Consider the following 24,644-nt stretch of genomic DNA (forward strand, 5'->3'; position numbering starts at 1 on the left):
GTGGAGTGGACATTCCTGTGATCTGATCTTGATGTCCAGGAGCAGCTCCAGATTTCTGTCTAGAAGTACAGTTTTCTGGGAGGAGCTGTAAGAGACGTGCCTTGAGGTTGTGTTTGCATGACAAGTACATAGCAAGGGTTTAGGCGACGTGACCAGGGCTGGAGGAGACTTGAGCTGGGCCTCCCCATGGCACCACGACAACTCAATTTTATGGGTCCCTCAACTCCTTTGCAAGTAATTCTTCATTATCTAGTCCTGGGGAGATACTTCACTACATCCAACTTAGACATCAAAACTGAATGTCTCAAAAACAATGACAGTCATTTATTTTGTTCATAAAAGTATCTGCCATTTGAGTTGAGTTCAGTGAGTATGGCTGGTCTCTGTTCCGTGCAGTCTCAGCTGAGTTGGCTTAAGTGGGGGCTAGAGGATCCACTTTAAAGGCAGCATACGCACAAGGCTGGCATCTGCTGCTGGCCGTGGGCTGGCTGCTCCACCAGGGCTGTGGGCTGGAGGTCTTGGTTCTTCCCCAGGTCAGCTGCTTTTTCATGGCTGGTTGGGCTTCCTCACATATGGCAGCTAAGCGCCAAGAATGAGCATCTCAAGAGAACAGGGAGGGGGTGCATGGTATCTTTATGACCTAGTACCACTCCCAGAGTCCCAGCAGGCTCAGATTCTAGAGAAGGGAACATAGGTACCACTGCTTGCTGGAAGGAGTACAAATTCATAAAATGAAGGGTATATAGCATGGAAGACATTGTTTCCACCATCTTTGAAAATACAATCGGCTACACAAGATGAAGCAAATTAGTGACTCCAACTCTTTCTGTATCCAGATGTAGATGAATGTTCTCAAAGCCCCCAACCATGTGGTGCCAACTCAGTCTGCAAAAACCTGCAGGGGAGATACAAGTGCAGCTGCTTGCCTGGATTCTCTTCTCCCACTGGAAATGACTGGACCTCGGGAAAGCCAGGTCATTTCTCATGCACAGGTAATGTTCTCAGGCATGGGTCTTGGGTGGACAGCGACCACTAGTGGGCAGTGTCTCTCACCTGAGCCACAGTCTTTGGTCTGCTCACTCTCCTCAACTGATCCTCAGACATCAATGAATGCCTCTCCAATCGGGTCTGCCCAGAGCATGCTGAGTGTATCAACTCCTTGGGAAGCTACAATTGCAGCTGCCAGGTTGGATTCATCTCTCACAACTCGATCTGTGAAGGTATAGAGGACCTGCTTTTCTTTATGTAGCTACTCAATTAATTAACAACCACCTCACTTGATGATCCTGTGAGATTAGAGACTATATTCTTCACTTTGAGGGTGAGAAGATTTAGGCTCAGACCATTGAAGTAACTTCCCCCAAAAGACACAGCTATTAAGTAGAAGAGCCAGGATTGGAACTCCAGTCAAGGGTCTACTCTGAGTGCAGCAGTGGGTCAGACAATACTTGAGAGCAATGGCATTGGGGGGGGGGGTGGTGCTGTGTCCCATGAGCAATAACTTCAAGGGGGATGCTGGCAATGCCTGGAAACATTTTTGATTGTCACAACTGGTGGTGGTGACGGGCTCCTCTTGTCTAGTGAGGAGAAGCCACAGATGCTGCTAAACACCTTACAATGCACAGAACAGCTTCCCTACAACCAAAAATAATCTGGCCCCGGATGTCTTTAGTTCTGAGACAGAGAAACTGTGTGATAGGGTGAGATCAGACTCAAACTTCAGAACTATTTCCTATAATGTATTTGGTTCAAGACCTCAGGGTTACCCTCAACCCCTACCCCATGCCTTACATACTAAATCAGTCACCATAGCTTGGGGAATTTACCTGCTAAGTATGTCTTGAATCTCTCCATTCTTCCTCATGCTTGGTTCGGGCTTCATCATTAGTTTAGCAGCGTCCTCCCTGGGCTTGTCCTTCCTCCATTCTTGTCCCCTCGAATCCATCCTTCCAAACTGCAGCCAGAATTTCCTCACAAGAAGCGAGGGCTCCACCTCCCTGCATCTGGTTCAGAACTATTGTTCTCCATGCTCGTTTGTAGGGAAGGTGACTCCATCAAGCAAGGCATGGAGTGATCCAGCACTTATCACATCCCCTGGGCTTGGAGTCGGAGATATTTGAGGTCCTCTCTGATTTTTCTGATACATTTGTAGCAGTAGCTATTGCTGAAAAACAGATCACCCTGAAAGTCAGTGGCTAGAGACAAGCACCATATACGTGGTTTGTGTTCTGTACATTGGAAGTTTAGGTTGGGCTCTGCTGGCCACTTGCTTGCATCTGTACTGGGCTTGTTCGTGTGTCTGTGGTCAGCTGTGAGCCAGCTTGCTCATCTTGGCTGGGCTGCCTCACGTGTCGGGGGCTCCTGTGGGATGACCCATCTCTCTTCCACCTTGTCTCTCATTCTTCATTAGGTGAGTCTAGGGCTTGTTCATGTGGCAGAAGCAAGGGGCTAAAAGAATGAGCAGAAGCAAATAAGTCTCTAGAAATCTAAGACTTGGAACTGGCACGACATCATTTCTGCTGTGTTCTTTTGGCCAGTGAAAGTCATAGGCCAGATTCAAGCTGGATTCGAGGTGTGGGGAAACAAGCTCCCATCATAGAGGAGGAGTGGCAAAGTCACACTGCACCGCGCCATCTGCACCCCATGGTGTGGGTGCAGGGAGGAGTAAAGGAACACAGCCATTCTATGTTCATCTGTCTTGGAGCTATTCACCACCCTCCACTTACATATTTTGGGTCAGAATTTATTCTCGTGGCCAAGCCTAAGAGTAAGGGAGATGAGGAGTAAGGGGAGAACATGCACAGTGAATCTCTGTTTGCAGTCTCCTATTCTCATTTCTTCATCTGCTTTGTCTTGGGTTCTCATCTCCACTGACCAGACGTGGATGAATGTGCCGACCCCGCAACTTGCCCGGAGCACGCAACTTGTCACAACAGTCCTGGAAGCTACTCTTGTGTCTGCAACCTAGGATTTGTATCCAGCAGTGGAAACAGGAGCTTGCAGGGCCCAGGAGACACATGTGAAGGTCGGTGGGAAGGGTTTGTTGGGGAACCAGGTCCAAGTCTGCATGCAAAGACAGCAGTGGTGGGTGAGGGGTCAGGATGAGTCTGGGCTGAGCTCAAGGACCTCATCTGCTAAGCTGATGCCAAAAATTGCTCATCCATGCACTCATGCACTCATTCAACAAATACTTCCTGAGCACCTACTATATGCCAGGCACTCTTCTAGAGCTGGTGGATACAGCACCAAATAACATAGGCAAAACGATTTGTTCTCCTAGAACTCATCATCTAGGGTTAAGGGAGATAGGTAGCAAAATAAACGCATGGCCATATGTGTGCCAGGAGTATCTGAAAGAAATAAAGATAAATAAGGCAGGAAAGGTGCATAGGCAGCACTGGGAGTAGGGGGTCAACCTTTAATAGAGTGAGTGGTAAGGAAAGGCCACACTGAAAAGTTGATACTTGAGAAAAGATGTGAAGGATATGAGGAAGTGAGATATTGGGTATCTGGAGAAGGGTGTTCCAGGAGGAGGGAACCGCAGATACAAAGGTTTGGAGGCAGGATCCCAGCCAAGGTGCTAAGCTCTTCCGGACATGTACTCATTGTCTGCCCAACAACCTGAGGGTATTAGTGGTGTTTTATGCCCATTTCATAGATGAGGAACCTGAGTCTCCATCGTGGTAAAACAACTCTTCCACGGTCAAATAGCTAGGAAGTAGGGGAGTCAGGATCTGAACTGGCCATCATTGACTTGAGTCCACATTTCCAGACTCTGACTCAAGACCACCTGGGAAGCTGTCATCTAAGAAGTCCAGAACCAGACTGAACCTCATTTTAAAACCTGGTGTGCCTTTCACAGGCTGTGTGACTCTGCACAATTGTGATGCCTCAGTTTCCTCATCAGAAAAATGGAAGCAATGTTAGTGTGCAGCTGACAGGGCTGCCGTGAGCATTCCTCGAGCAGGTGCATGTAAGGGATGTTCCTCACTGTCTGTCACAAAAATCTCAACATATTAGCAGTTAATTGTTTATTTTAGCTAACAAGTACTTACCTCATACTTGTTATTCTCCAGACTCTGCTCTGAGTGCTTCACAGATGACACCTTATTCAATGCTCAAACAACCCTAGGGGGAAGTAGTATTATTATCCCTGTCTGACAGATGAGAGCACTGAGACACACAGAGGTGAACTATCTTGCCCAGTGCATTGTCAGCTCAGGGCCACCAGAACAAAACACTGCAGAGAGGGTGGTTTCAACATTGAGATCTATTTTCCCTCCATTGTGGAGGCTGGAAGTCTGAGACCACAGCTGGGTTCTGGAGAGGGCTATCCTCCTTGCTTCCAGATGACTGCCTTCATTCTGGGTCCCCAGGGACAGTGAGCTCTGGTGTCTCTTTCTTTGTTTTAAGGGTACCAGGCCCATTTATATATGTTTATTTATTTATTTTTGAGAGGGAGAGAGAGAGAGAGAGAGAGAGAGAGAATCCCAAGGAGGCTCTGTAGACTGCGTATACAGAGCTGGATGCAGGGCTCGAACTCACCAGCTGTGAGATCATGACCTGAACAGAAACCTAGAGTTGTATGCTCAATTGACTGAGCCACCTAGGTGCTCCAGGGCACTAATCCCATCTTAAGACCTCATCAACCTAATCATCTTGTGAATGCCTTTTGTCCAGATACCATCTCACCGAGTTTGGGGATGTAATGTATCAATCTGTGGCAGGTATTTCAGTCCATAGCACCCAGTAACACACAGTCTATAGGGACAGAGCCAAGCTTTGAGTCCAGGCTGTCCATGCTTTGCTCCCCTCCACTTGGATGCCTCTCAGTCATTATTATTATTACTGATAACATAGTATTTCTTAAGGGGAGGAATTGAGATTTATCAAGGAACGGGGTCCAGGGAGTTCAAGGCTGAGGGAGCAACCAGTGAGCCTTCCTGGACCTACAGGTAATCAGTGAATCTGGATCAGGAATTACTAAGGGGTTAGCAAGGAAAGTTGAGTTAGGTGAGCTTAGGTGGGTCCAAACTCTCAGAGTCTCATGTGTTCTAAAGAGGAGTTTAGATTTTATCCCTAAGTGTGGAGAGTCTCATCAAATGAATTGTGTGGGTCACATCCTGGCTCTTTACACTTCCTTTCAGCAGTGATTAAGAGGATGCAAGCAGAGCCAGGGAGACCCGCTGGCTTCAGTCAGGATGGGGCTGTGCCATGCCATGGCCTCAGCATCCTTTATCGTTTTGACTCAGCCTAGTTTTCTGCTTAGATGTGGACGAATGTGCCAGGAACTCAACTCTTTGTGGCCTCAGCTCAGTGTGTACCAACACCCCGGGGGAATACCACTGCTCCTGCCTGCCTGGGTTCTTTTCACCTGTTGATTGGACCCCTGAGAAACCAGAGGATTTCAGATGTACAGGTAATGCTCCCAGCCATGCTGAGGACTTTTAATGGATGTCAACGTACCCTGAAGAGAGTGGCTTACAAGCAACCCTTTCTGCTTACTCACGATCCTGTGGGTTGACTGCATGGTTTTTGAAGGTGGGGGTGGGCAATAACGTGGCACGAGGTCTAAAATGGCCTCACTTATATGGCTTGTAGTTGGTGCTTGGCTCTGGGTGGGAGCTCAGATAGGCCCTTCAGTTTTCCTCATGGGCCTGTCCACACCAAAATTTTGAATGGTTACTACTGCACTTGCAATCGAGGCTTTCTGGCCAACAATGGACCGATGCAGTTCAGGAACCCAGGAGTGACATGAAAAGTTGAGTACGCACCCCTCAAAACCCTCCACCATTTTGTAGGATAATTAGTTGGAAGCTGGCTGGGCAGTGGATGTAGGTACTTTTTTTTGTCCCAAACGCTATTTTCTCTCCCTCTCCTTCCCTGCCCTCTTTTCATTCTTTTTCCATAGTGACAATGATTCCTGTTCACTGAAAATCCTAACCATTTGGAGGTGACATTAAGATGAAAATAGAAGTGAAAATCAATATCCAGAGATAAACCACTGATTTCATTTTGGGAAAGCTTTTGCTTGTCTCTCCATGAAGGAAACAAGAACTTTTAACATTCGCTGAGCACCAGGACCCCAATGAAGGGAAATATGTGCATTTTCACATTAAATTGAGTGTAGGCATCCTGATTATCTCCACTGTACAGATGAGGACACTGAGGCTTGGAGTGCTGGAATGACCTGTTCACGGCTGTGTGGTTGGACTGGTCTCCAAACCCAGTCTTTCCAACTCTCACAGCAGTTTCTGAACCAAGTCAGGTCTTTGCCACACTCTAGTTGTGCCATGTTGGGGAAACGTATTTACCCTCTCTAGGCCTCAATGTTTCCATCTGCAGAATGAGCGTATAAGAGTACTGACCTCCAAGGATAGCTGGGAAAATTAAGTGCAATGAAGTACGTAGTGTGCTAGGCACATGTATGCTCCCAAGAGCTACTACTTACATATGTAATGTAAATTGAAATAATCCCCAGAATGAATGACATTCTGTGTCTCTAGTTCTTGTGTTTAATTCCAATTCTCCCCTTAACAGTCAAGATCTGGTTGTGCCTCTGCCTAAGACCAGGGGTCATTGAACTTTTTAATGCAAAGGGCGAAATAGTAAATATTTTGGAGGTTGCAAGCTGTGTGATCTCTGTCATGACCACTCAATATTCCAGTTGTAGTGTGAAAGCAGCCAAAGATGATACACAAATGAACGAATGTGTTTGTTGCAATAAAACTTTATTTATACCAACACGTGGTGGGCTGGATTTGGCCCATGAGCTCTGGTTCACTGGGTTCTGAATAAGGTTATTCATTTCTATTGTTATGGTATCCAGGGAGCCACTAATTTGCTTCATCTTGTGTAGCAGATTGTATTTTCAAAGATGGTGGAAACAATGTCTTCCATGCTATATACCCTTCATTTTATGAATTTGTACTCCTTCCAGCAAGCAGTGGTACCTATGTTCCCTTCTCTAGAATCTGAGCCTGCTGGGACTCTGGGAGTGGTACTAGGTCATAAAGATACCATGCACCCCCTCCCTGTTCTCTTGAGATGCTCATTCTTGGCGCTTAGCTGCCATATGTGAGGAAGCCCAACCAGCCATGAAAAAGCAGCTGACCTGGGGAAGAACCAAGACCTCCAGCCCACAGCCCTGGTGGAGCAGCCAGCCCACGGCCAGCAGCAGATGCCAGCCTTGTGCGTATGCTGCCTTTAAAGTGGATCCTCTAGCCCCCGCTTAAGCCAACTCAGCTGAGACTGCACGGAACAGAGACCAGCCATACTCACTGAACTCAACTCAAATGGCAGATACTTTTATGAACAAAATAAATGACTGTCATTGTTTTTGAGACATTCAGTTTTGATGTCTAAGTTGGATGTAGTGAAGTATCTCCCCAGGACTAGATAATGAAGAATTACTTGCAAAGGAGTTGAGGGACCCATAAAATTGAGTTGTCGTGGTGCCATGGGGAGGCCCAGCTCAAGTCTCCTCCAGCCCTGGTCACGTCGCCTAAACCCTTGCTATGTACTTGTCATGCAAACACAACCTCAAGGCACGTCTCTTACAGCTCCTCCCAGAAAACTGTACTTCTAGACAGAAATCTGGAGCTGCTCCTGGACATCAAGATCAGATCACAGGAATGTCTGCTCCACCTTTCTTTGAGGTAGTAAAACATTAGAAACAACTGATAACTGATGATGAAAACTGGAGTTGACATAAAGAATAAGGTAATATGCTCCTTCATTCAACAAATATCTATTGAATACTCACAATGTCTTAGGCACCAAACCGGAGACAAAGGCCTAAAGGGGATGAAATCCTTGCTGTAGTATCCATTATTCTCTAGATGGGGAATATTGATTTCAACCCAAAATGAAAAACCGGGGTCTATCAGGACTACTGTAGCTTGCCAAGTGACCCATGAGCCATAACTCAAAGATAAAGAAGGATTTGAGGGCTCCCTGATACCATAACAACAGAAATGAATAACCTTATTCAGCACCCAGTGAACTGGAGCTCATGGGCCAAATCCAGCCCACCACGTGTTGGTATAAATAAAGTTTTATTGCAACAAACACATTCATTCATTTGTGTATCATCTTTAGCTGCTTTCGCACTACAACTGGAGTATTGAGTGGTCATGACAGAGATCACACAGCTTGCAACCTCCAAAATATTTACTATTTGGAGTCGTTTCTGCTTCCATACAAATTTTAGAATAGCTTGTTCTAGCTCTGTGAAGAATACTCATGCTATTTTGACAGGGATTGCATTGCATGTGTAGATTGCTTTGGATAGCATCAACATTTTAATAATATCTGTTCTTCCTATCCTTGGGCATGGAATGCTTTTCCATTTCTTTGTGTCTTCATTTTCTTTCATATGCTGTCTATACTCTTCAACGTACAGATCTTTTAGCTATTTGGTTACGTTTATTCCTAGGTAGCTTATGATTTTTGGTGCAATTGCAAATGGGATTGATTCATTGATTTCTCTTTCTGCTGCTACATTATCAGTGTGTTGAAATGCTAATGATTTCTGTATGCTGATCTCAACTTCTGTGAATTTGCTGAGTTCCTGTATCAGCTGTAGCAGTTTTTTGGTGGTGTCTTTTGGGTTTTCCACATAGAGTATCATGTCATGTGTGAAGAATGAAAGTTTGACCTCCTCCTTGCCAATTTGTATCCTTTTGATTTCTTTGTACTGTCTGATTGCTGAGGCTAGGATTTCCAGTGCTATGTTTAACAACAATGGTGAGAGTGGACATCCCTGTCATATTCCTGACCTTAGGTAGAAAGCTCTCAGTTTTTCCCCATTGAAAATGAGGGAAATGAGCTGCGGGTCATTTGTATATAGCCTGTATGATGTTGAGGTATGTTCCTCCTATCCTGACTTTCTGGAGGGTTTTTATCAAAAAAGGATGCTGTATTTTCTCAAATGCTTTGTCTGCATCTCTTGAGAGGATCCTGTGGCTCTTATCCTTTCTTTTATTAACGTGATGTATCAAGTTGAATGATTTTCAGATATTGAACCAGCCCTGCAGCCCAGGGTAAATCCTACTTTATCGCAGTGTATAATTCTTTTAATGTATTGTTGGATTTGATCTGCCAGTATCTTGTTGAGAATGTTTACATCCATGTTCATCAGGGGAACTGGTCTGTAATTCTCTTTTTCAGTGGGTCTTTACCTGGTTTGGGAATCAAGGAAATGCTGGTCTCCTAGAATGAGTTTGGAAGTTTTCTTCCATTTCTATTTTTTTGAATAGCTTCAAAAGAATAGATTTGACTCTTCTTTACATGTTTGATAGAATCCTCCTGGGAAGCCATCTGGCCCTGGAACCTTGTTTATTGGGGGATTTTTGACTACTGATTCAGTTTCTTTACTGACTATGGGTCTGTTCAAATTTTCTGTTTCCTCCTGTTTCAGTTTTGGTAGTTTATATGTTTCTAGGAATTTATCCATTTCTTCTAGGTTGCCCAATGTGTTGGCATACACTATCTCATAATATTCTCTTATTATGGTTTGTATTTCGGTGGTGTTGGTTGTGGTCTCTCTTCTTTCATTTGTGATTTTATTATTTGGGTCCTTTCCTTTTTCTTTTTGATGAGTCTGGCTAGGGGTTTATCAGTTTTGTTAACTGTTTCAAAAAACCAGCTCCTAGTTTCATTAATCTGTTCTACTGGCTTTTTCAATTTCAATATAATTGATTTCTGCTCTAATCTTCATTATTTTCCTTCTTCTGCTGGTTTTGGGCTTTATTTACTGTTCTTTTTCTAGCCCCCTTAGGTGTGAGATTAGATTGTGTATTTGAGACCTTTCTTCCTTCTTTGGAAGGCCTGGGTTGCTATATACTTCTGTCTTATGACCACCTTTACTGCATCCCGGACATTTTAGACTGTTGTGTTTTCATTTGCACTGGCTTCCATATACTTTTTAATTTCTTTTTTAATTTCTTGGTTAACCCATTCATTCTTTAATAGGATGTTCTTTAACCTCCAAGTATTTGTAGTTTTTCCACATTTTTTCTTATGGTTGATTTCAGGTTTCATAGCATTCTGGTCTGAAACTACACATGGTATGATCTCGATCTTTTCATACTTGTAGATGGCTGACTTGTGGTCCATTCTGGAGAATGTACCATGTACACTTGAGAAGAATGTATATTCTACCTTTAGGATAAAATGTGCTAAATACGTCTGTTAAGTCCATCTGGTCCAGCGTGTCATTCAAAGCCATTGTTTCCTTGCTAATTTTCTGCTTAGATGATGTGTCCATTGCCATAAGTGGGGTGTTAAAGTCCCCAGCTATTATGGTATTATTATCAATGAGTTTCTTTATATGTGTGATTAATTGATTTACGTGTCTGGCTGCTGTCAAGTTGGGGGCATAAATATTCACAATTGTTAGATCTTATTGGTAGATAGACCCCTTCATTGTGATATAATGCCCTTCTTCATCTCTTGTTACAGTCTTTATTTTAAAATCTAGTTTGTATGATGTAAGTATGGCTACTCCAGCTTTCTTTTGACATCTATCAGCTTGATAGATGGTTACCCATCCCCTCACTTTCAATCTGCACGTGCTCTTGGGTCTAAAATGAATCTCTTGTAGGCAGCATATAGGTGGATGTTGTTTTTCTTATCCATTCTGATACTGTCTTTTCATTGGAGCATTTAGACCATTACGTTCAGAGGGATTATTGAAAGATATGAATTTAGTGCCATTGTGTTGCCTACGGTTGGTGTTTCGGGTGATACTCTCTTTCTAGTCTTTGTTACTTTTGGTCTTTTTGTTTTGTTTTTCTCCCCTCAGAGAGTACCTCTTAAAATTTCTTGCAGGGCTGGCTCAGTAGTCACAAACTCTTTTAGTTTATGGTTGTCTGGGAAAGTCTTTATCTCTCCTTCTATTCTGAATGACAGCCTTGCTGGATAAAGAATTCTTAGCTGCATATTTTTCCCACATTGAATATATCCTGCCACTGCTTTCTGGCCTGCCAAATTGTTGTGAACAGATCTGCTGTGAACCTCATCTGTCTTCCCCTGTAGGTTAAGGACTTTTGTACTCTTGCTAGTTCCATGATTCTTTCCTTGTCTGTGTATTTTGTGAATTTGACTGTGACATGACTTAGTGATGGTTGGGTTTTGTTGAATCTAATGGGAGTTCTCTGTGCTTCTTGGACTTCGATGGCTGTGTCCTTCCCCAGGTTAGGGAAGTTTTAAGCTATAATTTGCTCACATAAACCTTCTGCCCCTTTTCCTCTTTCTTCATCTTCTGGGACTCCTTGTTACAAATGTTATTCCTCTTTAGTAAGTTGCTGAGTTTTCTAAGTCTTGAATTGCAATCTTTTGCCTTTGTTTCCCTTTCTTTTTTTCTTTTATTATTTTTATTTTTAAAATTTGCATCCAAGTTAGTAGCATATAGTGCCACAATGATTTCAGGACTAGATTTCTTAATGCCTGTACATTGTGTCCATCCTCCCTCCTACAACCCCTCCAGTAACCCACTGTTTGTTCTCCATATTTAAGAGTCTCTTACGTTTTGTCTCCCTCTCTGTTTTTATATTATTTTTGCTTCCCTTCCCTTATGTTCATCTGTTTTGTATCTTAAAGTCCTCATATGAATGAAGTCATATGATATTTGTGTTTCTCTGACTAATTTCGCTTAGCATAATACCCTCTAGTTCCATCCACATAGTTGCAAATGGCAAGATTTCATTCTTTTTGATTGTCGAGAAATACTCCATTGTGTGTGTGTGTATATGTGTGTGTGTGTGTGTGTGTGTGTGTGTGTATATACCACATCTTCTTTATCCATTCATCCATTGATGGACACTTGGGCTCTTTCCACTCTTTGGCTATTATTCATAGTGCTGCTATCAACATTGGGGTGAATGTGCCCCTACGAAACAGCATACCTGTATCCCTTGGATAAATACCTACTAGTGCGATTTCTGGGCCATAGGGTAGTTCTATTTTTAATTGTTTTCCAGAGTGGCTGCACCAGTTTGCGTTCCCACCAGCAGTTTAAAAGAGATCCTCTCTCTCTGCATCCTTGCCAACACCTGTTGTTGCCAGAGTTGTTAATGTTAGCCATTCTGGCAGGTGTGAGGTGGTATCTCATTGTGGTTTTGATTTGTATTTCCTTGATGATGAGTGATGTTGAGCATGTTTTCATGTGTCGGTTGGCCATCTGGATGTGTTCTCTGGAGAAGTGTCTATTCATGTGTTTTGCCCATTTCTTCACTGGATTATTTGTTTGGGGGATGTTGAGTTTGATCAGTTCTCTATAGATTTTGGATACTAACCCTTTATCTGATATGTCATTTGCAAATATCTTCTCCCATTCCGTCGGTTGCCTTTTAGTTTTGCTGATTGTTTCCTTCACTGCACAGAAGTTTTTTTATTTTGATGAGGTCCCAATAGCTCATTTTTGCTTTTGTTTCCCTTGCCTCCAGAGTTGTGTTGAGTAAGAAATTGCTGTGGCCGAGGTCAAAGAGGTTTTTGCCTGCTTTCTCCTCGAGGTTTTTTCTCCTCGAGGATTTTGATGGCTTCTTGTCTTACATTTAGGTCTTTCATCCATTTTGAGTTTATTTTTGTGCATGGTGTAACAAAGTGGTCCAGGTTCATTCTTCTGCATGTCGCTGTCCAGTTTTCCCAGCACCACTTACTGAAGAGATGTCTTTATTCCATTGGATATTCTTTCCTGCTTTGTCAAAGGTTAGTTAGCCATACGTTTGTGGGTCCATTTTTGGGTTCTCTATTCTGTTCCATTGATCTGAGTGTCTGTTTTTGTGCCAGTACCATACCGTGTTGATGATTAAAGCTTTGTGATACAGCTTGAAGTCCAGGATTGTGATGCCTCCTGCTTTGGTTTTCTTTTTCAGCATTGCTTTAGCTATTCGGGGTCCTTTCTGGTTCCATACAAATTTTAGGATTGTTTTTCCTAGCTCTGTGAAGAATGCTGGTGTTATTTTGATAGGGATTGCATCGAATACGTAGATTGCTTTGGGTAGTAATGATTTTTAACAATATTTGTTCTTCCAATCCAGGAGCATGGAATATTTTCCCATTTTTTTCTGTCTTCTTTAATTTCTTTCATACATTTTCTATAGTTCAGTGTATATATTTTTCACCTCTTGGTTACATTTATTCCTAGATATTTTATGGGTTTGGGTGCAATCGTAAATGGAATCGATTCCTTGATTTCTCTTTGTGTTGCCTCATTGTTGGTAAATAGGAATGCCACCGATTTCTGTGCAGGTTAGGAAAGTTGTCTTCTATGATTTGTTCACAAACTCTTCTACCCAAGTTTCTCTCTCTTCACATTCTGGGACCCCTATGATTCTGATGTTGTTCCTTTTTAGTGAGTCACTGATTTCTCTAATTCTTAAATTGTACCCTTTTGCCTTAGTCTCTCTCTCTTTTTTTCTGCTTCATTGTTCTCCATAAGTTTCTCCTCTATATTGCTGGTTTGGTGCTCTGCTTCATCCATCCTTGTTGCTGTGGCATGCATGGAGATTGCAGCTCAGTTATAGCATTTTTTAATTATTCCTGACTAGATTTACTTCTTTTATCTCCGCAGAAAGGAATTCTAATCTATTTTTGACTCCAGCTAGTATTATTATCGTGATTCTAAATTCTTGTTCTGACATCTTGCTTGTATCTGCGTTGGTTAAGTCCCTGGCTGTCATTTCTTCCTGCTCTTTCTGTTGGGGTGAATTCCTTCATTGTCATTTTGAAGATAGAAAAGAAATTAATGAGGTAAACAAAATTTAAAATTAAGAAAATTAACTTAAAACAAATTAAAAACAACACACACACATACATAAAAATCAAATAAATGATGCAAGATCTAGGTGTCTTTTGGTCTGGGTATTGAAAGGGGCTTGATAGATTAGAGAGAAAAAAGGGAAAAAGAAAGGGAAACGTTTGAAAATTTGAGAAAATGAAAACAATGAAATAGAATAAAATGAAATGATGAAAGTAAAATAGAATTTGAAAAATTTATACAAAACTAACAAATAGAGTAGACAACATTAAAGAAAAATATTTTTAATAAAATTGAAAATAAAAAGAAATGTTTTCTCTTCCTATATTCAAGAAAAAGACAAAAAGAAAAGAAAATTGAATAGATGGACCAGCAAACAGACTGTAATACGATTGAAATTACATCGTGTTCCCCTAGAAGTCAAACTATGAAGCACTTTATAGTTTGTAAACTAAGCAGGTGGAGAGACTTGTGGTTCCTAAAGAGTGAGGTTGACCCATTTGGGTGGGGCTTGGTGTAATGGATCTGTTCTCCACTAGGTGGCGCTGCTTAGCTTACTGGTGTGGATTGTTGTGGCGCTTGTAGGTGTGTATGCGCACGCACAGCAGGGGTGAAAATGGCATAACCCAGGTACCCAGTCTCTAGTATCAGAACTCTTTTCTCCCCAGTCAGCAATCATGCCTTTGTCTCTGGCTTCCATCTGCTCCTTGCTTTTACATTGTCTGTGACCAAGCCATCAGGCTGCAGGTGGCACCTCCCTCCTGAGTTTTACCTCAGATGCAGCTGTTTTTTCCTGACCCCTTACTTCTGATGGACTGTGGCCTAGTCCTGCTCAGACTTTCTGTGGGAGGTACTCATTGAGCAATGGCCTGGTGCTGGCCACAGCCAGGAACGTTCTTGGGACCATGCTGCTGTTGATGCCCAGAGACTGACTGGGTGCCAACCTGCCCCAGAAAATGATCACGTGATCGTGTACCAGCAGCCATTCAGGGATTATGGAAAATCACAGCACACATCCAGCACCAGGCTTCACCCTTATAGACCTTGGTCTAGCGCCAGGAATGTGGTTGTTCTCTGGGGTCTGCTGGGTCTCTGGAGTATGCTGGGGTGGCCACATGGACTCTACCAAATATTCTCCCAGCAGGGGAACCCCCTCTCCTTGTGTGGCATGGGGACTTCACTCTGCTCCTGAAGATTCGCCCATCCCACTAGAGTACCCAGGTATTGAGCTGCAGAGTTTCACACTATGCCCCTGCTGTTTATAGAATCTCAATGGGATTTAAACCCTCTCCTTTCTCCTTTCTGCCTTTTTTGTTCAGTCCCTGTGGTTGTTTCCCCTTTTCCGGTTTCTCTCCAGTTATTTTGGGGGGGGGGGGTGGTTCTGTTCCCATACTATCCACGCGTCTCTGTCCTCTCTCTGCAAGAAAAAACGGCACCCTACTCTCCAAGGCTTCTCTCTCCCCCAGTTCACCCCTCCGAGCCATGTACCTGTTAAGTTGTGTGGTCCAGGTTGTGCAGATTGTTGTGTTAATCCTCAAGTAAGATTTCTAGGTGTGCAGGATGGTTTAGTGATGATCTGGCTGTATTTCATGGATGTGAGACACAAAACATTCCATGCTGTTCCACCATCTTGGATCCTCCTCTGATTCCCTCTTTTTTGTGCTTCATGAGTTTCCATAATTTTATCTTCTGTATCCATGATTCACTGTTCTGCTTCATCCATCCTCACCATCATAGCATCCATTTGAAATTGCATCTCAGTTATAGCATTTTTCATTTTGAACTAACTAGATATAAGTTATTTCATCTGTGCAGAAAGGGATTCTCTGGTGTCTTCTATGCTTTCTTCAACCCTAGCTACTATTCTTATAATCGTGGTTTTAAATTCTAACTCAGATTTCTTACTTATGTCTGTATTGATTAAATCCTTGCGTGTCCTTCCTTTTACCTTTTGGGGTGAATTCCTCCATCTTGTCATTTTGGAGGAAGAAACAAAGTAATAAAATAAAGAATAAAAATTTGAAAATTAAAAACAAAAGAAAAAATCAAATCAAGGAAGCTAGATTCTAAGTGTGTTTTGATCTGCTTGTTGAGAGAATCTTGATAGAAAAGGAAAAAAAGTTAAAATTTTGTTTAAATTTAAATAATAAAATAGAATAAAGTAGAATAGAATAGAATAAAAAAATTTGCTCTTTCTGTATTCAAGAAAGACAACGTAAAGAATGATAAAAGAAAATAACATAACGTAAAACAGAAGCAGAGACAAAAACAGATAAACAAGGAAACAAAATGAAACCCAAGTGAAGCTAGATCAGGTTTCCCTCAGAACTAAAACTTTGAAGCACACCATCCTGTGTAGAGTAAGTGGGTGGAAAGGATTTGTACTGGCCTTCTAGGGGATATGCCTGGAGGGCGCAGGTGGGTAATGGTTTGTGTAACAGTTCCATTTTTCACTTGGTGGCACTGCTTGGCTCACTGGACTGAATCAGTGTGAGTGTGCTAGAGGTGAAAATGGCTTCACCCTGCTCTCTTGTCTCTGGCGTGGGAATTTTGCACCATCACAGATGTGTGATCAAGCACAACTTCCTTTGTTGCAGGCCTCTGTCCACTCCCCACCTCTACCCTGTACATGCCCAGGCTGTCTGCCTGCCAGGTGACACCTCCCTCCTTATCTCCAATGGGTCTGTTTTTCAAACCCCACAACTCAGAGACCCCAGGTCTGGGACCTGTGCTGATTTTATGGGGGAGGGTCTTGCAGAGCAATGGCCAGGTATCAAATTGTCCCAGAAAATGTGTGCATGATAGCGAAGTGACAGAGGCTCAGAGTTTACGGTAAATCACAACACACAACTGGCGCCAGGTTTTGCTGCAATCAGCTGTTATCTTTGGCCCAATATCAGGAAACATGGCAGCTCTCTGGGACCCGCTGAGACGTTTGCCCATGGGAGGCTGATTGCCACTATGATACCCACTCCAACCAGGGAAACTGCTTCTCCCCATGTGGCACACAGGTCCCTCAGACCATGATGCCTTCTCTCAGGGATGGACTTTGCTTCCTCCCTGGAGCACCACCAGGCACTGAGCACTGAAACATCAGTTTCTGCACTAGACTGTTTATAGAAAACTGGAAGTCCTGCAACCCTCTGCCTTTTTCCCATCAATGGTTTTGAGGAACAGATTTCTTATCCAGTCCACCGTGAGTGGTTTCGTTCTTTCTCACATTCTCTCCAGCTACTTTCAGGGGGAGTACTTTTCTTGCATGACTCTAATGTGCGAAACTCCCTTTTCTTTTTCTTTCTCTATCCTCTGTCTATAAAATCATCTCCCTACCCTCCGCACAACCTTGGCTTTTCTCACCCCCAAGGCAGCTCTCCACACCATATTCCTTTCAGGTTCTCTTGCTCAAATTGTGCAGATTTTCGTGTTAATCGTCAGATCAATTTCCTAGGTGTTCAAATGGTTTGATGCTGAGCTAGCTGTGTTTCAGGGACAAGACAGGCTCAGGGTCCCCATACTACTGCACCATCTGAACTCCACTCTTGAGAGAGAGAATCCCAAGCAGACTCCACACCCAGAAAGCACCCAAGGTGGGGCTTGATCTCACAAATGTGAGATCATGACCAGAGCTGAAGTTAAATGCAGTCACTTAACTGACTGAGCCAACAAGGCACCCCTAGAGATCCACATGAAAGAGAGCCTACACACAATGCTGGCAAGATGCTGTTGGCCATGGGCTGATTGCTGCACCAGGGATTCAGCCTGGAGGTGTTGGTTCTTCCCCAGGTCAGCTGCTTTTTCATGGCTGGTTGGGCTTCCTCACATATGGCAGCTAAGCGCCAAGAATGAGCATCTCAAGAGAACAGGGAGGGGGTGCATGGTATCTTTATGACCTAGTACCACTCCCAGAGTCCCAGCAGGCTCAGATTCTAGAGAAGGGAACATAGGTACCACTGCTTGCTAGAAGGAGTACAAATTCATAAAATGAAGGGTATATAGCATGGAAGACATTGTTTCCACCATCTTTGAAAATACAATCTGCTACACAAGATGAAGCAAATTAGTGACTCCAACTCTTTCTGTGTCCAGATGTAGATGAATGTTCTCAAAGCCCCCAACCGTGTGGTGCCAACTCAGCCTGCAAAAACCTGCAGGGGAGATACAAGTGCAGCTGCTTGCCTGGATTCTCTTCTCCCACTGGAAATGACTGGACCCCGGGAAAGCCGGGTCATTTCTCATGCACAGGTAATGCTCTCAGGCATGGGTCTTGGGTGGACAGTGACCACTAGTGGACGGTGTCTCTCACCTGAGCCACACAGTCTTTGGTCTGCTCACTCTCCTCAACTGCTCCTCAGACATCAATGAATGCCTCTCCAATGAGGTCTGCCCAGAGCATTCTGAGTGTATCAACTCCTTGGGAAGCTACAATTGCAGCTGCCAGGTTGGATTCATCTCTCACAACTCGATCTGTGAAAGTATAGAGGACCTGCTTTTCTTTATGTAGCTACTCAATTAATTAACAACCACCTCACTTGATGATCCTGTGAGATTAGAGACTATATTCTTCATTTTGAGGGTGAGAAGATTTAGGCTCAGACCATTGAAGTGACTTCCTCCAAAAGACGCAGCTATTAAGTAGAAGAGCCAGGATTGGAACTCCAGTCAAGGGTCTACTCTGAGTGCAGCAGTGGGTCAGACAATACTTGAGAGCAATGGCATTGGGGGGGGGGGGGGTAGTGCTGTGTCCCATGAGCAATAACTTTCAAGGGGGATGCTGGCAATGCCTGGAAACATTTTTGATTGTCACAACTGGTGGTGGTGATGGGCTCCTCTTGTCTAGTGAGGAGAAGCCACAGATGCTGCTAAACACCTTACAATGCACAGAACAGCTTCCCTACAACCAAAAATAATCTGGCCCCGGATGTCTTTAGTTCTGAGACAGAGAAACTGCGTGATAGGGTGAGCTCAGACTCAAACTTCAGAACTATTTCCTATAATGTATTTGGTTCAAGACCTCAGGGTTACCCTCAACCCCTACCCCATGCCTTACATACTAAATCAGTCACCATAGCTTGGGGGATTTACCTGCTAAATATGTCTTGAATCTCTCCATTCTTCCTCATGCTTGGTTCGGGCTTCATCATTAGTTTAGCAGCGTCCTCCCTGGGCTTGTCCTTCCTCCATTCTTGTCCCCTCGAATCCATCCTTCCAAACTGCAGCCAGAATTTCCTCACAAGAAGCGAGGGCTCCACCTCCCTGCATCTGGTTCAGAACTATTGTTCTCCATGCTCGTTTGTAGGGAAGGTGACTCCATCAAGCAAGGCATGGAGTGATCCAGCCCTTATCACATCCCCTGGGCTTGGAGTTGGAGATATTTGAGGTCCTCTCTGATTTTTCTGATACATTTGTAGCAGTAGCTATTGCTGAAAAACAGATCACCCTGAAAGTCAGTGGCTAGAGACAAGCACCATATACGTGGTTTGTGTTCTGTACATTGGAAGTTTAGGTTGGGCTCTGCTGGCCACTTGCTTGCATCTGTACTGGGCTTGTTCGTGTGTCTGTGGTCAGCTGTGAGCCAGCTTGCTCATCTTGGCTGGGCTGCCTCACGTGTCGGGGGCTCCTGTGGGATGACCCATCTCTCTTCCACCTTGTCTCTCATTCTTCATTAGGTGAGTCTAGGGCTTGTTCATGTGGCAGAAGCAAGGGGCTAAAAGAATGAGCAGAAGCAAATAAGTCTCTAGAAATCTAAGACTTGGAACTGGCACGACATCATTTCTGCTGTGTTCTTTTGGCCAGTGAAAGTCATAGGCCAGATTCAAGCTGGATTCGAGGTGTGGGGAAACAAGCTCCCATCATAGAGGAGGAGTGGCAAAGTCACACTGCACCGCACCATCTGCATCCCATGGTGTGGGTGCAGGGAGGAGTAAAGGAACACAGCCATTCTATGTTCATCTGTCTTGGAGCTATTCACCACCCTCCACTTACATATTTTGGGTCAGAATTTATTCTCGTGGCCAAGCCTAAGTGTAAGGGAGATGAGGAATAAGGGGAGAACATGCACAGTGAATCTCTGTTTGCAGTCTCCTATTCTCATTTCTTCATCTGCTTTGTCTTGGGTTTTCATCTCCACTGACCAGACATGGATGAATGTGCCGACCCCGCAACTTGCCCGGAGCACGCAACTTGTCACAACAGTCCTGGAAGCTACTCTTGTGTCTGCAACCTAGGATTTGCATCCAGCAGTGGAAACAGGAGCTTGCAGGGCCCAGGAGACACATGTGAAGGTCGGTGGGAAGGGTTTGTTGGGGAACCAGGTCCAAGTCTGCATGCAAAGACAGCAGTGGTGGGTGAGGGGTCAGGATGAGTCTGGGCTGAGCTCAAGGACCTCATCTGCTAAGCTGATGCCAAAAATTGCTCATCCATGCACTCATGCACTCATTCAACAAATACTTCCTGAGCACCTACTATATGCCAGGCACTCTTCTAGAGCTGGTGGATACAGTACCAAATAACATAGGTAAAAAGATTTGTTCTCCTAGAACTCATCATCTAGGGTTAAGGGAGATAGGTAGCAAAATAAACGCACGGCCATATGTGTGCCAGGAGTATCTGAAAGAAATAAAGATAAATAAGGCAGAAAAGGTGCATAGGCAGCACTGGGAGTAGGGGGTCAACTTTTAATAGAGTGAGTGGTAAGTAAAGGCCACACTGAAAAGTTGATACTTGAGAAGAGATGTGAAGGATATGAGGAAGTGAGATATTGGGTATCTGGGGAAGGGTGTTCCAGGAGGAGGGAACCGCAGATACAAAGGTCTGGAGGCAGGATCCCAGCCAAGGTGCTAAGCTCTTCCGGACATGTACTCATTGTCTGCCCAACAACCTGATGGTATTAGTGGTGTTTTATGCCCATTTCATAGATGAGGAACCTGAGCCTCCATCGTGGTAAAACAACTCTTCCACGGTCAAATAGCTAGGAAGTAGGGGAGTCAGGATCTGAACTGGCCATCATTGACTTGAGTCCACATTTCCAGACTCTGACTCAAGACCACCTGGGAAGCTGTCATCTAAGAAGTCCAGAACCAGACAACCTGATTTTAAAACCTGGTGTGCCTTTCACAGGCTGTGTGACTCTGCACAATAGTGATGTCTCAGTTTCCTCATCAGAAAAATGGAAGCAATGTTAGTGTGCAGCTCACAGGGCTGCCGTGAGCATTCCTCGAGCAGGTGCATGTAAGGGATGTTCCTCAGTGTCCGTCACAAAAATGTCAACATATTAGCAGTTAATTGTTTATTTTAGCTAACAAGTACTTACCTCATACTTGTTATTCTCCAGACTCTGCTCTGAGTCCTTCACAGATGACACCTTATTCAATGCTCAAACAACCCTATGGGGGAAGTAGTATTATTATCCCTGTCTGACAGATGAGAGCACTGAGACACACAGAGGTGAACTATCTTGCCCAGTGCATTGTCAGCTCAGGGCCACCAGAACAAAACACTGCAGACAGGGTGGTTTCAACATTGAGATCTATTTTCCCTCCGTTGTGGAGGCTGGAAGTCTGAGACCACAGCTGAGTTCTGGAGAGGGCTGTCCTCCTTGCTTCCAGATGACTGCCTTCATTCTGGGTCCCCAGGGACAGTGAGCTCTGGTGTCTCTTTCTTTGTTTGAAGGGTACCAGGCCCATTTATATATGTTTATTTATTTATTTTTGAGAGAGAGAGAGAGAGAGAGAGAGAGAGAGATTCCATGCAGAAGACGTAGAGAGATAGGGAGAGAGAGAGAAAGAGAGTGGGAGGGAGAGAATCCCAAGGAGGCTCCGCACTGCGTATACAGAGCTGGATGCAGGGCTCGAACTCACCAGCTGTGAGATCATGACCTGAACAGAAACCTAGAGTTGTATGCTCAATTGACTGAGCCACCCAGATGCTCCAGGCCACGAATCCCATCTTAAGACCTCATCAACTTAATCATCTTGTGAACGCCTTTTGTCCAGATACGGTCTCACCATGTGGGGGATGTAACGTATCAATCTGGGGGCACATATTTCAGTCCACAGCACCCAGTAACACACAGTCTATAGGGACAGAGCCAAGCGTTGAGTCCAAGCTGTCCATGCTTTGCACCCCTCCACTTGGATGCCTCTCAGTCATTATTATTATTACTGATAACATAGTATTTCTTAAGGGGAGGAATTGAGATTTATCAAGGAACGGGGTCCAGGGAGTTCAAGGCTGAGGGAGCAAACAGTGAGCCTTCCTAGACCTACAGGTAATCAGTGAATCTGGATCAGGAATTACTAAGGGATTATCAAAGAAAGATGAGGTAGGTGAGCTTAGGTGGGTCCAAACTCTCAGAGTCTCATGTGTTCTAAAGAGGAGTTTGGGTTTTATCCCGAAGTGTGGAGAGCCTCATCAAAAGATTTGTGTGGGTCACATCCTGGCTCTTTGCACTTCCTTTCAGCAGTGTTTAAGAGGATGCGAGCAGAGCTAGGGAGACCCGCTGGCTTCAGTCAGGATGGGGCTGTGCACTGCCATGGCCTCAGCATCCTTTATCGTTTTGACTCAGCCTAGTTTTCTGCTTAGATGTGGACGAATGTGCCAGGAACTCAACTCTTTGTGGCCTCAGCTCAGTGTGTACCAACACCCCGGGGGAATACCACTGCTCCTGCCTGCCTGGGTTCTTTTCACCTGTTGATTGGACCCCTGAGAAACCAGAGGATTTCAGATGTACAGGTAATGCTCCCAGCCATGCTGAGGACTTTTAATGGATGTCAACGTACCCTGAAGAGAGTGACTTACAAGCAACCCTTTCTGCTTGCTCATGATCCTGTGGGTTGACTGCATGGATTTTGAAGGTAGGGGTGGGCACTAAGGTGGCACGAGGTCTAAAATGGCCTCACTTATATGGCTTGTAGTTGGTGCTTGGCTCTGGGTGGGAGCTCAGATAGGTCCTTCAGTTTTCCTCATGGGCCTGTCCACACCAAAATTTTGAATGGTTACTACTGCACTTGCAATCGAGGCTTTCTGGCCAACAATGGACCGATGCAGTTCAGGAACCCAGGAGTGACATGAAAAGTTGAGTACCCACCCCTCAAAACCCTCCGCCATTTTGTAGGATAATCAGGTGGAAGCTGGCTGGGCAGTGGATGTAGGTACTTTTTTTTGTCCAAAATGCTATTTTCTCTCTCTCTCCTTCCCTGCCCTCTTTTCATTCTTTTTCCATAGTGACAATGATTCCTGTTCACTGAAAATCCTAACCATTTGGAGGTGACATTAAGATGAAAATAGAAGTGAAAATCAATATCCAGAGATAAACCACTGATTTCATTTTGGGAAAGCTTTTGCTTGTCTCTCCATGAAGGAAACAAGAACTTTTAACATTCGCTGAGCACCAGGCCCCCAATGAAGGGATTTATGTGCATTTTCACATTAAATTGAGTGTAGGCATCCTGATGATCTCCACTGTACAGATGAGGACACTGAGGCTTGGAGTGCTGGAATGACCTGTTCACGGCTGTGTGGTTGGACTGGTCTCCAAACCCAGTCTTTCCAACTCTCACAGCAGTTTCTGAACCAAGTCAGGTCTTTGCCACACTCTAGTTGTGCCATGTTGGGGAAACGTATTTACCCTCTCTAGGCCTCAATGTTTCCATCTGCAGAATGAGCGTATAAGAGTACTGACCTCCAAGGATAGCTGGGAAAATTCAGTGAAATGAAGTACGTAGTGTACTAGGCACATGTATGCTCCCAAGAGCTACTACTTACATATGTAATGTAAATTGAAATGATCCCCAGAATGAATGACATTCTGTGTCTCTATTTCTTGTGTTTAATTCCAATTCTCCCCTTAACAGTCAAGATCTGGTTGTGCCTCTGCCTAAGACCAGGGATCATTGAACTTTTTAATGCAAAGGGCGAAATAGTAAATATTTTGGAGGTTGCAAGCTGTGTGATCTCTGTCATGACTACTCAATGCTCCAGTTGTAGTGTGAAAGCAGCCAAAGATGATACACAAATGAATGAATGTGTTTGTTGCAATAAAACTTTATTTATACCAACACGTGGTGGGCTGGATTTGGCCCATGAGCTCCGGTTCACTGGGTTCTGAATAAGGTTATTCATTTCTATTGTTATGGTATCCAGGGAGCCACTAATTTGCTTCATCTTGTGTAGCAGATTGTATTTTCAAAGATGGTGGAAACAATGTCTTCCATGCTATATACCCTTCATTTTATGAATTTGTACTCCTTCCAGCAAGCAGTGGTACCTATGTTCCCTTGTCTAGAATCTGAGCCTGCTGGGACTCTGGGAGTGGTACTAGGTCATAAAGATACCATGCACCCCCTCCCTGTTCTCTTGAGATGCTCATTCTTGGGGCTTAGCTGCCATATGTGAGGAAGCCCAACCAGCCATGAAAAAGCAGCTGACCTGGGGAAGAACCAAGACCTCCAGCCCACAGCCCTGGTGGAGCAGCCAGCCCACGGCCAGCAGCAGATGCTAGCCTTGTGCGTATGCTGCCTTTAAAGTGGATCCTCTAGCCCCCGCTTAAGCCAACTCAGCTGAGACTGCACGGAACAGAGACCAGCCATACTCACTGAACTCAACTCAAATGGCAGATACTTTTATGAACAAAATAAATGACTGTCATTGTTTTTGAGACATTCAGTTTTGATGTCTAAGTTGGATGTAGTGAAGTATCTCCCCAGGACTAGATAATGAAGAATTACTTGCAAAGGAGTTGAGGGACCCATAAAATTGAGTTGTCGTGGTGCCATGGGGAGGCCCAGCTCAAGTCTCCTCCAGCCCTGGTCACGTCGCCTAAACCCTTGCTATGTACTTGTCATGCAAACACAACCTCAAGGCACGTCTCTTACAGCTCCTCCCA

The 24,644-nt window shown here is 44.2% G+C and overlaps 1 protein-coding gene across 1 annotated transcript in view; it reads left to right on the top strand.

Annotated features, from left to right (window-relative positions):
* ADGRE1 (adhesion G protein-coupled receptor E1) overlaps window positions 1-24,644 on the top strand; it is an 80,781-nt gene that overhangs the window by 15,568 nt on the left and 40,569 nt on the right. The window contains exons 4-11 of the mRNA XM_043586397.1: window positions 837-992; window positions 1,101-1,220; window positions 2,879-3,025; window positions 5,270-5,419; window positions 17,849-18,004; window positions 18,115-18,234; window positions 19,897-20,043; window positions 22,343-22,492. Coding sequence (XP_043442332.1) covers window positions 837-992; window positions 1,101-1,220; window positions 2,879-3,025; window positions 5,270-5,419; window positions 17,849-18,004; window positions 18,115-18,234; window positions 19,897-20,043; window positions 22,343-22,492 — 1,146 coding nt within the window. The remainder of the gene's footprint in view (window positions 1-836; window positions 993-1,100; window positions 1,221-2,878; window positions 3,026-5,269; window positions 5,420-17,848; window positions 18,005-18,114; window positions 18,235-19,896; window positions 20,044-22,342; window positions 22,493-24,644) is intronic.

The sequence above is a fragment of the Prionailurus bengalensis genome, chromosome A2 (assembly GCF_016509475.1).
Source record: "Prionailurus bengalensis isolate Pbe53 chromosome A2, Fcat_Pben_1.1_paternal_pri, whole genome shotgun sequence".
NCBI classification, from domain to species: Eukaryota; Metazoa; Chordata; class Mammalia; order Carnivora; family Felidae; genus Prionailurus; species Prionailurus bengalensis.